Source organism: Amphichorda felina, assembly GCF_050947745.1.
Source record: "Amphichorda felina strain 45539 chromosome Unknown scaffold_7, whole genome shotgun sequence".
Lineage (NCBI taxonomy): Eukaryota > Fungi > Ascomycota > Sordariomycetes > Hypocreales > Bionectriaceae > Amphichorda > Amphichorda felina.
The window spans coordinates 1169988-1183932 of record NW_028145043.1 but is presented as its reverse complement, the minus strand read 5'-3'; the positions used below and the strand labels follow the sequence as shown (position 1 = coordinate 1183932).

The following is a 13945-nucleotide window of genomic DNA, read 5'->3' as shown; positions in this document are numbered from 1 at the left end:
ATCCATTTGAGCGGTCAGGCGTCTCACAGTAGCCACCATGGTCCGCAACACGCTTCTCGACCTCATCACCGTCGTGGACAAGTAGCACTCACCCTCTCCCTCCCCACCCCATGAACATGATGAGATCCCTCACTCACACACCCTCACCTCACCAGCGTCCCCCTCGACTTTGATCGCAACTACTCCCCGTTCTACCGCCTGTTCCTCTCGCCCGACGACCCCAGGCCCCATGGCTACGTCCACCCTGACACGGTCGCCCGCATGCCCTGGCCGCCCTCCATCGCCATAGACCACGCCTCCTCCTCCGTCACCATCTCCTCTCCCAGCCCCGGCGTCTCACCCGCCACCCACATCAACGCCGCGCTGCAGCAAGCCGTCGACGCCGCCATCGCCAACGACATCTTCCCCGTGCTCAGCCGCACCCACAGCGAGCCCTTCCGTATCCTCGGCGCCCGCTGCGGCGGCGACGGCGACGGTTCCTCCCCCGTCGTCCAGGTCGAGCGCTTCGCCGCCTCGCTCTTCGGCATCGCCACCCGCGGCGCCCACATGACGTGCTACGTGCGCGACCGCTCCACGGGCCTCCCCTCCTCCATCTGGGTCGCCCGCCGCAGCCGCACCCTGCACACGTACCCGGGCAAGCTGGACAGCACCGTCGCGGGGGGCGTCAAGGCCGACGACTCGCCCACGGGGTGCATCCTGGCCGAGGCTATGGAGGAGGCGACGCTGGACGTGGGACTGGTGCGCGAGCGGGCGCGGCCCGTCGGGGTGCTGACGCTGGCGAACCGCAGCGCTCGCACGGGGCTGTTCCACACCGAGGTGCTGTACGTGTACGACATGGAGCTGCCCGATGGGGTGGTCCCGACGCCCTCGGACGGCGAGGTGGAGACGTTTGAGCTGATGGGCGTCGAGGAGATGAGGGTGCGGATGGAGGCGGGCGAGTTCAAGCCCAATGTGTGTGCTGTAATGATAGACTTCATGGTGCGACATGGGCTGGTGACGCCCGAGAGTGAGGGCGAGGGGGCATATCTCGCGATATGTAATCGGTTGAGGCGGAGGCTGCCTATGCCGACGGCGCCGGATGATTTTTAGGAGAACCTCATGTAGATGCGACGTAGAAGTCTGAACCTGGTCAAACTGTTGTCCCGAGTTGGCGTCTCTGTTACTGGGACATGTCGAAGGCATGGGCTGGGTGGGCAGAGCCTCTGGGCGAAACCTGGCCATTGTATATCACACTGCGCTCAAGACTCATTGTAATGGTATCATGTTTTAACAATTCATCTTACATACTATTTCAGTCGAGAGGCGCCCACTGCAAACCTCTCACTGGGCAAGTTCAGAGACGATCCGCAGCTTCTCATCGGCTACTGGGTGTCTGCCTCAACGTACCCGCAAGCCCAGCAAAGGCAATCGTAATCCTCCGCTTCAGATCAGACGACGTATCGCCTTGTTCTCTCGCTCCGCGACTCCATACTGATCAAATCAACCAACCTCCCCAATACCAGAACACCCAACTCGCGAAACCGAATCGGGCTAGAGGCAGCTGCGCAAAAAAGAAGCAGAGAAACTGCGCGTGCGAAATAAACGCGCCCCGAATACCCTCCTCGGGATCAGAAGAGAGGATCGCGGGTATGATATTACCAAAAGCACCACCCCTGGGACGGAAAAAAAAGACTATATCGCGTCCATTTTCATGACGGCTCCCTCGATGCCATCCAAAACGATACTGCGCCCCAAAACTCCAACGTATTACTCATACAGGTCCGCCAGTCTGAGACGGAGGACCGGCTTATTCCTCCTCGGACGAATCGTCACTCGAGTCATCCATGGCGCCAACCTCCTGTGCCATCTGGGCCTCATCCGCGGGCTCCTGACCGGGCTTGTAGAGGTCCCGGATTTCCCGCAGCTTGGCAATTCGAGCCTCCTGCTCCTGGGCGCTCATCGGTTTGTTCTTCTTAGGCTTCGCAGCCGTCTTTGGCTGCTTGGCCGGCGCTCCTCTATGAGCCTCTGGTGACGAGTTGGGAGCTGCGGCCGGGTCTTTACCGAAGCCTGGTAGGACCTTCTTGCAGAGTTCCCACAGCTTGAGGAGCGCTTCGTGGCTCAGCTGGTCAATGTCCAGTTCAAGCTCGCCGTCCTCACTCTCCTGTTGATGGTCAGCCAAAGATGCTTCATGTTATATCGAGCGCACGCTAACTTACCATCTGACCGGTGTCTCGCTTGATGATTTCAATGGCCTTGTCAAGATGAGGGTACTCGAGGTCGTTGATGGCGTTTGCGATATTGTCCTTGTCGGCAGCTGTGAGGTTCTTCTTCTTTTTCTGGCCACCCCCGCCTGTCGCCTTCTTGGGCTGAGCCGCAGCCCCTCCCGACTTGCGACCTCCTCCGCCAGCCGCCTTGGCTTTGCTGGGTTTTGCCTTCTTAGCCTTACCACCAGCACCGCCATTCCTCTGCTTGTACTCGTTGAGTTTCTGCTTGGCCTGGAGAAGGGCTTGTTGGACCATATTCACGATTCCCTGCTGGATCTGGATCATGCTCTGATTAGGCTGTTCCGCCGCGAAGAGATTGGCCTGCTTGTCCATCTCCTCCCGCAGTCTGACCTCCAGATCCTTGACTTCCCGGGACGGGTCGGGTCCGACATCTTCACCATCATCTTCGTCTTCCTCGTCGTCGTCGTCACTACCAACAGACGCGGAGGCAGGTGGGGGGTTCGCCTTGGCATGTTTCGCCAACCATGCGTCCTTGCCCCTCACCTGTGCGTTGTAAATGCTCTCCAATTGCTTCGCAATGTGGGATACGGTCCCGGGATCGGGGTTTCCGTTGAACTTGTAGCAGTTAGAAAAGACCAACCGCACGTTCTTATCGAAATCCTTCCAACTAGTGATGTCCCCTTCATGCAGCATCCTCTGGATCTTCCCAAAGTCCATGGGCTCTTTAATGACCGAATAGTAATGAGGAATTCCCAAGCCCTCAACATCTACGGGTTCGTTGAACCATTGGTTGAGAGAGTGATATTTGCTGTGCATCAGCTCAGACAAGACCTCATCGCAGAACTGAAGCTCTGGTTTAAGCTTCTTGCGTGATGGTTTCGTCGTGTAGTCGATATCTTTAGGTTTTGGCGCACGGACAGTCCGTTTTGGCCTGTCTCCTTCTGTTGTTGTAGAAGCCCGGCGGATGTCGGAGGCGGGAGGATGCGCCTTGGGTGCCGACGGCGTGCTAGCCTGACCACCATCTGCAGCGTTGGCACCATCCGGTTTGACGTTCATGGCTCGAGGCTCTCGGGCGCGGCTCTGTTTTGGCGCCGACTTGTACCTGACAGGTTCTTCCTCCGGGATGACTAGCACATCGTTCCAAACAGATCCGACTGCTGCCTTTGCCGCTTTCGTCATAATATGCTCGGGGCCGTTGAAAGCCAGCGAGTTTTCGACAATGAGCAACAGATCGTTCCTGACATCCCCAAAGGTTTTGTAAACGCCATCTCGCAGATTGCGGTCAATCTCACCGAGGTCCATCGGCTTGGCGATGCTTGCGGAGTACTTATCCCACAAAACCGGCCAAAGCTTCTGGACCGAATCTCTGAAATGGCCGCCGTTCTTGGTTTTCTTCACTCGACCCATGGATTTTCGGAGATCGCGCATCTGGAACGGCTGGATGGCCCTGCTGAGGAACTCCTGGTTGTTCCACTTGGGAAAGTCATCAAAGTTCAGAGTCCCAACAGTGGCTGAGGGGGTCGCGGCGTCGGCGCCGGGGGTTACAGATGTAGCCTCCACTGTGGCTGGTCCCCCAGTTTCATCCTCTTTGGGTTCCGTCCTAGCACGCTTGGAAGCGGGTTCCTCGGCAGCGTCATCTTCTCGTTCGCGTGCAACCTTTGCGCTGGGAGCATCGGTCATCGACACTTCCACGGAAGCCTCGACAGGGGATGTATCACCCTCCGCTGTCTCAATGGCAAGCTGAGAAAGGCTTGCTGGCTGCAAATCCACTTCCGAAGTGGGGAGAGCGGAATCCGCGGCCGGAGCTACGGCTTGATCCGTCTTCAAAGGAATCTCGGGGATTTGCTCCGCTGACTTTGCGACAGGCTCGGCCGGGCTCTGCTTGACATCCTCCTGAGCAACGTCGTTGGGCGCGGCATTCTTGGACGCTTCACCATGTTGCGCTTCGCTCTCCTTATCTTGGGCAGCCTTGGGGCTTTCTTCGACAAGGTCTGAGTCCTTCATCTCTACATCCTTCTGGCTTTCAGACACTGAAGGGCGGGCAGGCGAAGGTGTTGCGCCACTCGTCTCAATGACCTTAGAATCGGTCCCGCTTGGACTGGACATTTCGTCAGGCTTCGGAGTAGTGTTCTCGGTTCGTTTGGTGTCATCGTCGTTACCCATGGTGACATCATCTCGAGCAACGTTGTTGGTAGAGCCATGCTCTTCGGACTTTTTGTCGCCGTTGAGAAGCGGCTTTTCAGATCCCGCCTTGGACTCTGGTGCAGGCTCACTAGATGGCGCACGGCTAGGAACAGCGAATTAGCTCCGACTCAGCACATGGCGCAGCCCTTATCCTCCGGGCAACAAGGGCAGGGACTCACCCGTTCGTCTCGGATTTGGCATCTTTGGTAGGGGCGGCGTCAAGCACCTTTGGATCCGCGGGCGCCGCGGCCTCTGATGCAGGAGAAGCCATGGTTCCCACTCGCGACAACAGCGCAGATGGTGTGCAGTTAGGCGGCGCGTCGCGACATCAAATGCGACAGTGCGATCGTGTGCGGCGAGGGTTCACAGGTGTGTCTGGAATGTAAAGGTTGAATCCGCGACGAAACTCAAACGAGTTTGGACACCTATGAGGAAGACGCGTCTCTGGAGGGGCCCTATTGAATCGATCGGAATCGGCGCAAAAGAAATGTGGCGATTCGGTGAAGGACAGTCGGATCACCAAGGTGGGCTTCACACGGGTGGCAACACGGGTTGGAGGCGCAGACGCGTCGCGAAGTAGCGGGGCCCGGGAAACAACAGCGGGTCGAGTGGGCGACCGGGTTGCGCGGAGTCGAGATGGATGAAAAAGTGCAAGTTGGCGAGAAGAGGTGAAGATGAGGAGAATTACTTTCGCGGTTCCCGCTTGACTATTTTGTCAGATGAAGGTGAGGAAAGCGGCGCGCGCCAAGGTCACAAAAAGGTGGTCGCGGTGTGCGCGGTGTGGTGTGGTTGGCTGGAAGGTGCAGCTCGGGGATCGGGGAATCGCGGTTGCGACGGAGGATCGAGGTACTTGCGTTTTGGTAGGGATTAAGGTGCAGGGAAAGGTACCTCGATTGTGCAGGCAAGGTGGTGTGGAGGGTCCGTGAGGAAAAATCGCGGGCACGTCAAAATCAATTGAATCATTTTAGGCCGTGCGAGGCGCCCTGGTATTTATGAGAGAGCAAGTCAAGCTCCCCTCAGTGGCTGTATTCACTCTAGCGGGGCAGCGAATGGCTGGGAAAAATTTGTCTGGAAGGCATTAGGCGTCAACAGGGGTGGCTGCGCATGCATCTAAACGGGCGATCGACGCGTGCGTCCACCATCTTTGACACCTTAAAGGCGCTGCGAGACTGGTGGCATTGACCTTCCATCATTCGACCAATGCGTCAGGACCAATATCTTGCTACCAAATTTTACTTAAGTAGAGTCGCGAAAGTATATGCTTCAGTTCCAGGTACAAGAGAAGCATATTTTAGATCGGGGTTTGGGACAATTCGCGTGATCGGACTCGGATGACGCGCGCGGACGCGCCAGCGAGTGAACCCCATTTCAACGCGATAGCTTCACATGCTGAAGCACTGATCGCACCGGAAACCCTCCACAGCCTGACAAAGCCACCCAACAACTATCCACAAGACGGGCCGTCATCTGGAGCCTTACTCAAACGACTTGTCTTCCAAATGCCACAGAAACAACCTTTGGCGCACGTTTCTTTCCACGGACGGGAGCTTGCCTTGGATAATCTCCACATCACCGTGTAATACAACAGGCTCGGGTCCCCTGGTCGACATTCCTGTATGCGAGGGAGGGGAATCCAGAGCCCATCATAGTTGCATAGACCTCGCATGTTGGTCTCAGGCTGGCGTCGAACTCTGACAGGCCATATGCATCACTCCATCACCCATGGTGTGATAGAGTTCGGCTTCGCAACGGGACGGCTACCTATTTAGTAACTAGGACCTCAACATGGCTTTGGGAGAGTTGAATTCAGTAGGCTTGACCGGTATCCAATCACCAGACCCAAAGCACATTTACACTTTGAGTAATAAGGCCAATCAGCAGCTTCGTACAGTTCACAAGCTGTAACCAATCAGAGTAAAGCTTGCGACTACCTTTTGGAAGTGTCGCAAAGACAGAAAATCATCACGTGAGGTCTGGCTAAGTTGATTATGTCATCATGCGCGTCGGTGGGGCAGCCTTGTACGGGGTCTGAGACTCCCAGAAAAAAAGTTCACCCACGACAGAGACGCCCAAAAATTTCCCGCCGAACAGGAATTCACACTGTCGCGGCCAGACGACGGACTATCCTCAATTGTATACGTCTTCAGCCTCCCCGGAAGAATCCAGGGCTTCTTATACCCCATATTCTTTTTTTCCCCTGTTAAAAAAACATCCTCGTCGCCTCACGTCTCCCTCCAACCAAGCCATCTTCACCCATGACCATGTCTACCAAGCGCAAGGCGCCCGGCAAATTGGCGCCGCCCACAGTCAAGTCGAGCGCAAGAATTCACACCAAGAGCGCTATTGATGAGTCTCGGACTTCCGTGGCTGCCACGGAAGTTCTCTCCGCGTCCCAAGCTGATATAATCGACATCTCGTCCGATGCCGAAAGCGACGAAGACCTCTCCGATGAAGAGGAAGACGCAGACAAGCCGCAGGTGAACGGTAACTCCAACGCCTCGGCCCAAGTAAACGGGAACCAGCTACCGTCAGCGAATCATTCTGAGCAGCAGGATGAAGGTGCGGAGTCGGATGGCGAGGCGGGCGCCCCTTCATTTGGCGAGCTTCTTCGCACACACGACGCCATCGATGTCCCGGCTCTTCTTCAGCAATCCTCAACAGGCAGTGCCGTTGCTCAGCCCACCCGCTCGACCATCGTTCCACCTCCCCACAAGTCTCTCACCACCGTTCTGTCCCAGGCACTACGAACAGACGACACCGATCTCCTAGAGTCGTGTCTGCACACGACGGATTCTGTCACGATTAAGAATACGATAGAAAACATTGACAGTGCCCTGGCCGGAACCCTGTTGACCAAGCTGGCGTCCCGCTTATACAGGCGACCCGGTCGCGCAGGCAGCCTGATGACGTGGGTGCAGTGGACTCTCATTGCCCACGGAGGTGCGCTGGCGTCTCAGCCCAAGGTCATTCACAGCCTGAGCGGACTGCAGAAGGTGCTGTCGGAGCGCGCAAAGGGGCTAAGCAGCCTGCTGGCGCTGAAGGGGAAGCTCGACCTCCTCGAGGGCCAGATGAAGATCCGGAGGAGGATGCAGACCACCGCGCTCATCCGCCAAGGAGACGACGATGAGGAGGAGGAGGATGTTGTCTGGGTGGAAGGCGAGACGGACGATGTGGACGAGAATAACATGGACGACGTCGCCTCGCGCAGGAAACGACTTGCTGGGGACGACGATGGGGAGCCCATCATGAATGGAGTGATGGGCGATTCAAGTGACGAGGAGGACTTTTCCGAGGAGGAAGAGGAGGACAGCGATGATGCTGAAGAGTCACTAGACGAAGACGAAGTGGATCATGAAGATGTGGATGAGTCGATGGGTGAGGAGGAGGACAGTGATGTGGAGGCGGCGCCGCCTTCCAAGGTACAAAAGGTGGCCAAGTCATTTTCTAAGAGGAAGTAGGCAGCATCTCTGTGCATGCAGGCTCCCGGCGTTTTGGTTGTCGCTAGACCTGGGTACATGGCAATTTAATGATTTGATATCTTGGGTTTACATGGCTGTGGAATCTAGAGTCTGGGGTGCACGCACTGTGCTTCCAAGTTGGTGTACCATGTGTCTTATTAGAGTGTCGTTATTGACCGCTTCTTCCAAGGCTTGCTAATAAGTGATACTATCCAAGGTCCACCTAATACTCGTAGGTACATTACCCTTCTGATAAGACTACACCGTTATAACGATGCAGGCGATCAAAGTCCAAGAACACTTTGTATCCAGTATACGAACTCGTCTGCTATAGTACCATCTGTACCAGGAGAAATGACAAATCGAATATGTATAGCTTCGGATTTCACGAAACATGGTCATCGTAAAGTGACAATGTACAATCAATCCTCCTCTAAAACTCGAGGCGCTCGCAGAATCAATGTCTGATATAAGGCCTATGTCCGTCTGATGCAAAAACCTTGTTGCCTTTCCGCATTCCCGCAAACCCAAACCGATACCCTTTCGAATATATGAAAGAACGAAATAAAGGGGGTAGTCGTCTTAACACCCCTTGGCAACACAATGCCAGTATATAAACGCCTGCCAATGAACAAATAAAGCCAATGGCTCGCCAAATATATGCCCATGACTCCAGCTTATAATGGACAGTTGGTCTCTTAGCGCAGGAAACATAATATCCTCAGAAAGCCCAGCTGCCTTTTCTCTCCCGCACCCCCCACGCTAGAGGATCAAGATTATCCAGATTGGGGTGCTGCCTAGCCCACTCGGTAATGTAAATCTTGAGTGCCCGCCACCGCGGACAGCGCTCCTCCTCAGAGGTGTCGTCGAGCTTCATCTCAAGCATGTGGCCCTTAGCCATCTGCTTATCGTCGTTCCCTCTTAGATCCAGCAAGCTCATCCGGCTGATCTTGGAGAGTTCGTCGTCAAAGATGCATGCCATGGCTGGATAGCCTAGAGAGAGATAGTTATACACCTGGGTGATAAAAACATCATTAAACTCTTGCGCAATCTTCTCATTGCGCTCTGCCTGGGCCTTTTCCTTCTGCAGCCGCTCGTCCACATTATGGAGCATGTGCAGCCCCTTAGACTGGCCGTTTTTCAGGCGGTGCTCGGCCGTGCCGGCGGATAACCCGCTAGCATTTCCGGACGAGCCGACTGAGGAGAATAGAGACGCTGGCTCCTCGCTTATGGAGCGGGTGTCGGTGTCACACAGCTCCGCAGGAGTCCCCGGCACATACGGTGTCGCCATCATGCGAGGGCCGTCAATGTGGCCACACGAGAGGTCGTCTCCATCCATAGCCGTCTTGCAGCAGTACCCATTCCACAGGCCACCCTGGCCCGTGGGGTCACGGTTCCTGATGTCGTCTTGATGCTGCATAAACGGGTGGTTGGGCTCCAGCTTAGTGAACTTGGGCGAAGGGCACGTCCGGAAGGTCAGTTCCTTGCCAAGCATGGGGGGCGAAGCGAGCTTGCGCATCCTCTCAAGTTGAGGAGAGTCGGGCTTCAGGCCAAATGCACCGAACGGCCGGCCGGGGCCCTCGTTGGCATCGGTGCGAGGCTTAAAGGATGATGTGGGGAAAGGAAGCTCGGGGGCATTTGTGACCACAGGCGGTGGAGCATCTGTCATAGCCTCGTCTTCTTGCTGCGCACCCGGCGCCAGGCGAGAAGGTCGGAGGGGCGGAAGTTGGGCCATGGAGTCCCGCCGGTCCTCCGGGTCGAGCCTACCAGACGTCGTCCACAGCGGATCTGGCGGTACCGAGAGGTCCATCTGGTCGAGCTCCTCGTCGGAGATTATCCTAACGCCCTTGTCGTCGTCCATGGCCATCTCAGGCTGGCCCCGCTCACGGGCGAGCTGTTGGGCATGATCCTGCATGTGCTTGTGCCACCAATTCATACCAAGATGAGACGACTTGCGTCGTCCTCTGTTCTGGCGCTGGTCATTAGACGGGGAGACATTGTCGCTAGAGTTCTCGCTACCGGAGCTCTCTCGGAAGTAAAAATGTGCTACTCCGCCTTCACGGGCCCGGCTGTTGGGAAAAGCCGCCAGAGCAGTCTCCTGGATCTGGCGCTCGGCCTCCTTGGCGGCAAGCTCCAAGAGGTACTCCTTGACGCCTTCATCCTCGGTCTCGCGCCGCGTGGGCGGCATGGGCCGTGGTGTGTCATCTTCGCCGTTCGAGTCCAGTCTCCGCCTCGCCTTTGGCTTGGCCGTGTAGATATTCTTGGTATAAGGAGTGATGTCGGTTTTGTCGGTCGGTCGAGTGGCAGGGCCGGGATCACCCACTCTGCGGGCTCGGCGCGACGTCTCAATTAGCTGAGGGGCAAAGCGGCGGCGCTCACCCAGCTCGCGAGGCGCGGGAGAGAGAGATCGCGGAGATGCATCAGGGGTCAACTCGGCCATGGGCAGGATTCGAGGCTGCTGGGCATGCGACCCCTTGCGAACAGACTGGAATGTCGTCTCGATGGGGACAGGAGCGAACCGCCGTCGTGGCTCATCTGGGTTGGCCATGATCGGCGGCCGCAGGGTGGAATCAGGTCGTGCTCAGTGCTCAGGCTGGATGCCTGGCGGATGAAGATCTAGGGGTTCAATGTCGATATTTGTGGCGGCGACGGTGATCGCTGAGGAGAGGCACGGATAAGACTGGGGCACCAGATAATATTACTCTCAGTGGCAAGGAGATTTGTTGCACAATCAAGAACAGGCGGGGCAGGAAGAATGATGAAGATATTGATGAAGAGCGAATGTGGAGGATGCGGGAGAGCATTGGGGCAACCAGGGACAAACCTGGAGGTGATCGCCCATGTCACAAGCCCACCGACCGACTCTCCATTGCCCACCGCCGACAGCGGTGCTGGCACTGCTGGTGCAGCTCACGATCTTTTTTCGCGCCTGCGGATGGTGGGGCGCGTGGATTCCCGACTCAGTCAGGTGCACAGACTGTGCGCGCACGGGCCTTTGCCCCCTCTGCACTGTCCACGTCTTACGCTCATAGGCACCCAACAACTCGAAATTGGGGTGTGAGTATGCACTGTAGAAGTACCTCTCGTCTTATCAGACCCTCCCGTTTCCGACCACCCATCACCACCCACCCCGATAAGCCCCTCGCGGCTTCTCTCCCCAAGAAAGCCAAGCCTCCCGTCCCCATCTCCAGGTGAAAGCGGAAAAGCTGGCGATCTTGAGCCTTGGCCACGAAGACTCCAGATCATCAATAGTTGGCTCAGTAACAACATAACTGAATGGCTTTCCCCGTTCCCCCTGTGCCTGAACTCAAATCGTCCTCGGCAATAATTGCACTACTCCCGCCCTCACCGACAATTGCTCATTCGACGGCCAATAAAAGCCACCCAGCCGTTCCCATTACGACCTTGAAATCGAGACCATGTGCCTCGCCTCGCAAGGGTGCCAACGGTGCATCCGCTTGCAGCTACTAACTAACGACTGTTCTGGCCGTGCCTGAGAGCCCAGAACACCATCCGCTTTCAGGCACCGACTTTACCGACCTCGACCCACAGGATATACGAGCCAGGGAGGCAAAACGGTCATGAATCACCTCTCCGCCAAGTATCCGCAGGGTTCTACGGAAATAGCATGCAGCCTGTGGGAACCGTTATGCCCGGGTTCATGGAGCTCGCAATGCGACTCGTGTCAGTTGCTCGACGACTGCGCCATGAACCAGTGGCTAGGCGCCGGAAGGTTGGCGGCTTGGGGACATTGTTCTGCGACAACTGAACCAACTGATAATACGAAAAAGTGGCAGAAGTACGACTAACTCGTACATAGTGATAATAGTATAAAGCAGCCATTGTCATTGGACAAAAAGATTCGAGGGGCAAAAAGTAAATTTCCAATGGTGGATTGACAATGCGAGAGCAGGGAATCGAACCCTGGACAATTGCTTATTTCAACGAGCGACTAGTGTCGCAATCGATGGAAGGCAACTATGTTACCATTACACCACTCACGCCGATTGATGTTTAGCGGAAAGCTGAAGTTGTATATGACCTTTCGCTGCACAAATTGGGAAGATTTCTCATGAACCAGGGGAGCCAACTTACTGACTTGCTCCAGAGCTTTGACTCATTTCGTCAGTCTCAGACGAAGAAACTGAAAGATGAGGCTCCACATGGCACCTCCTGTTTGCCCGTTTTCTTGGTACTCGTATTACCTCGACAAGCCTCTCCGAACCTTGCTTCAGGCATTGGAATTGAACTTCAAATTTATGATGCAGTTGCTTGTTTGGTTCTTGCCAAGAGAAAATTAGAAGAAGAAATAAAACTATAAACTCGGGTAGAAAGATCTGCTATGATAGGTACTAGGTAGTAGTGGTAAATACCTAGTACAAAGTACTCGTACTACTACTACTAGCACGTACGTCGTACTGTATAATGCGGCAGAGGACCACCCTTAGCCAAGTACGAGAAATGCATCCCGTTACTTCATTGGTGCGACGGCTCGTAAGACCCCCTCCAAGATCCGCTTCCTTCTTTTCTATAGGAACCACTCTCCAACGGCTGGCCCACCCAGTTCAGCCATGAAGCCATCGTGAGCTCCTAAGAGCGGTGAACGTGCCTTTTGCCCCAGCCCCCCAAAGTCTTACCCGCAAATACGATTTGACTGGTAGTACTGATATGTAGGACGAGATGAGTTTCTGGGGTTGCGGAGTAGTACGTAATAATAGAGGACTCCGTATTCATCCCTGTTCTACGTAGTAGTTTTAGTATACTAGTTGTTACCCTATATCCAAAACAACAGGTACAACTGCATTAGACTCCACAGGTAGTTAAGCACGGTGTCCGAGGGTTTACGGATACTTGAGGTAAAATCCAGTTGGAATAAGGTTTTGTCAGTTATTGTGAAGAAGTCTAATGAACACGTGCCATTGCATTGACAACTCAAGCTGTTTTATGTATGCGTGTTAGTGCCCGTTGTTTCAGAGGGCAATGATGTTACACGGACCTGCGTTTCGCCATAGCGGAAATATAGATGAGACGAGACAATGGCACTGAAACCATGTTCTGCGCCCCTATATTACTTTCGTCGGGGGTTAAATCAGAAATGGGATAAGAGCCCAGCACGAGTATATGCAGCGAAATGTGCCCCGAGATACGGGGTCGGGATGCCGTGGAGCGTGGCACAGTTAGATCTCAAACTGTGGTTGTTTGAAGTTGTTTCTCAGTGTCTGCTCTGGCTATTTGATAACTCGGCCTAGATTGTAAAATGATTTTGGAGGAATGTATTGCATGGACGTACGATAGGTAGGTAGCAATGGGAAGCAGCCCAACAATGGCCACGGTCAGATACAATATGCGAGGTGTGTACATGTACAGAGTACAGCCGTTGAGAAAGATGACCCCGCCAGGGAGATGATGTCCAATTGACCACGGCCGCCACTTTTTGGGGTGCTGCATGGCTACGAGTACAGACACATGCGTTGGTGGAACCCGTTGTTGACGTCCAGTATCGTGTATCCGTATCTCGTAAAGCAACCCTGGTGGGTTGTACGGATAGGCATCCCGTTATCAAGATGCCACGAGTTTGCCCATTCAACTATCTGGGTTGACTCCACGGCCATGCCAGACGGGATCGATTTCACGGTCCTCCGCGCTTTGTCGTTCTACTATCACATACTCGTACGAGCAGTACTTACCTATGAGACTTCGCATGTACGGTCTACGAGTACATACTCGTAGTGTGTACGTACCTGATGGATAACAGGGACTTTGAGACATGGCAGCATCGGAATGCTCGAACCTCGATGGAGTTAATGGACTGCGCGGGCTAACGAACCGGGGTCCCCCTGTAGACCAAAAAAACTTGGAACAGGTTGTGGGAGCTAAAACGATAGCAGCGACGCGCATCCAACTTCTGTTGGGCGCCATTGGCCCCGACGATGACCGGTGTGCCGCTTCCGGCTCGCTGGATCGCCCTGTTCTCGTCTCATGTACCTGAGACATGCGGGAGGCGGCTCAGTTATGGAGACGGAAAAAAGGGAAGGGGACTGGTGAAAACCAAGGGTTGTCAAGGCTGAAGTGCCAGAGCCAGCGAATTTGTGAATTTGG

General features: G+C 55.1%; 4 protein-coding genes and 1 non-coding gene across 5 annotated transcripts; 2 read left to right on the top strand and 3 right to left on the bottom strand.

The window, feature by feature from the left end:
• Positions 1-37: 37 nt before the first annotated feature.
• Positions 38-1089, top strand: ACO1O0_007171 (NUDIX hydrolase; the record flags this gene model as incomplete). Its single annotated transcript, XM_083196544.1, has 2 exons — positions 38-81; positions 156-1089. 2 exons carry the CDS (start codon positions 38-40, stop codon positions 1087-1089), a joined length of 978 nt encoding a protein of 325 aa, XP_083047752.1.
• Positions 1090-1786: 697 nt separating this feature from the next.
• BDF1 (uncharacterized protein) lies at positions 1787-4659 on the bottom strand (the record flags this gene model as incomplete). The annotated part of the gene is made up of 3 exons (XM_083196543.1): positions 1787-2140; positions 2196-4491; positions 4568-4659. 3 exons carry the CDS (start codon positions 4657-4659, stop codon positions 1787-1789), a joined length of 2742 nt encoding a protein of 913 aa, XP_083047751.1.
• A 1990-nt stretch (positions 4660-6649) lies between these two features.
• Positions 6650-7846, top strand: UTP5 (Dip2/Utp12 family-domain-containing protein; the record flags this gene model as incomplete). Its single annotated transcript, XM_083196542.1, has 1 exon — positions 6650-7846. One exon carries the CDS (start codon positions 6650-6652, stop codon positions 7844-7846), a length of 1197 nt encoding a protein of 398 aa, XP_083047750.1.
• Positions 7847-8567: 721 nt separating this feature from the next.
• On the bottom strand, positions 8568-10394 carry ACO1O0_007168 (uncharacterized protein; the record flags this gene model as incomplete). The annotated part of the gene is made up of 1 exon (XM_083196541.1): positions 8568-10394. One exon carries the CDS (start codon positions 10392-10394, stop codon positions 8568-8570), a length of 1827 nt encoding a protein of 608 aa, XP_083047749.1.
• A 1354-nt stretch (positions 10395-11748) lies between these two features.
• ACO1O0_007167 lies at positions 11749-11850 on the bottom strand. Its single transcript has one exon. It is a non-coding gene; the product is annotated as a tRNA-Gly (tRNA).
• Positions 11851-13945: the final 2095 nt, after the last annotated feature.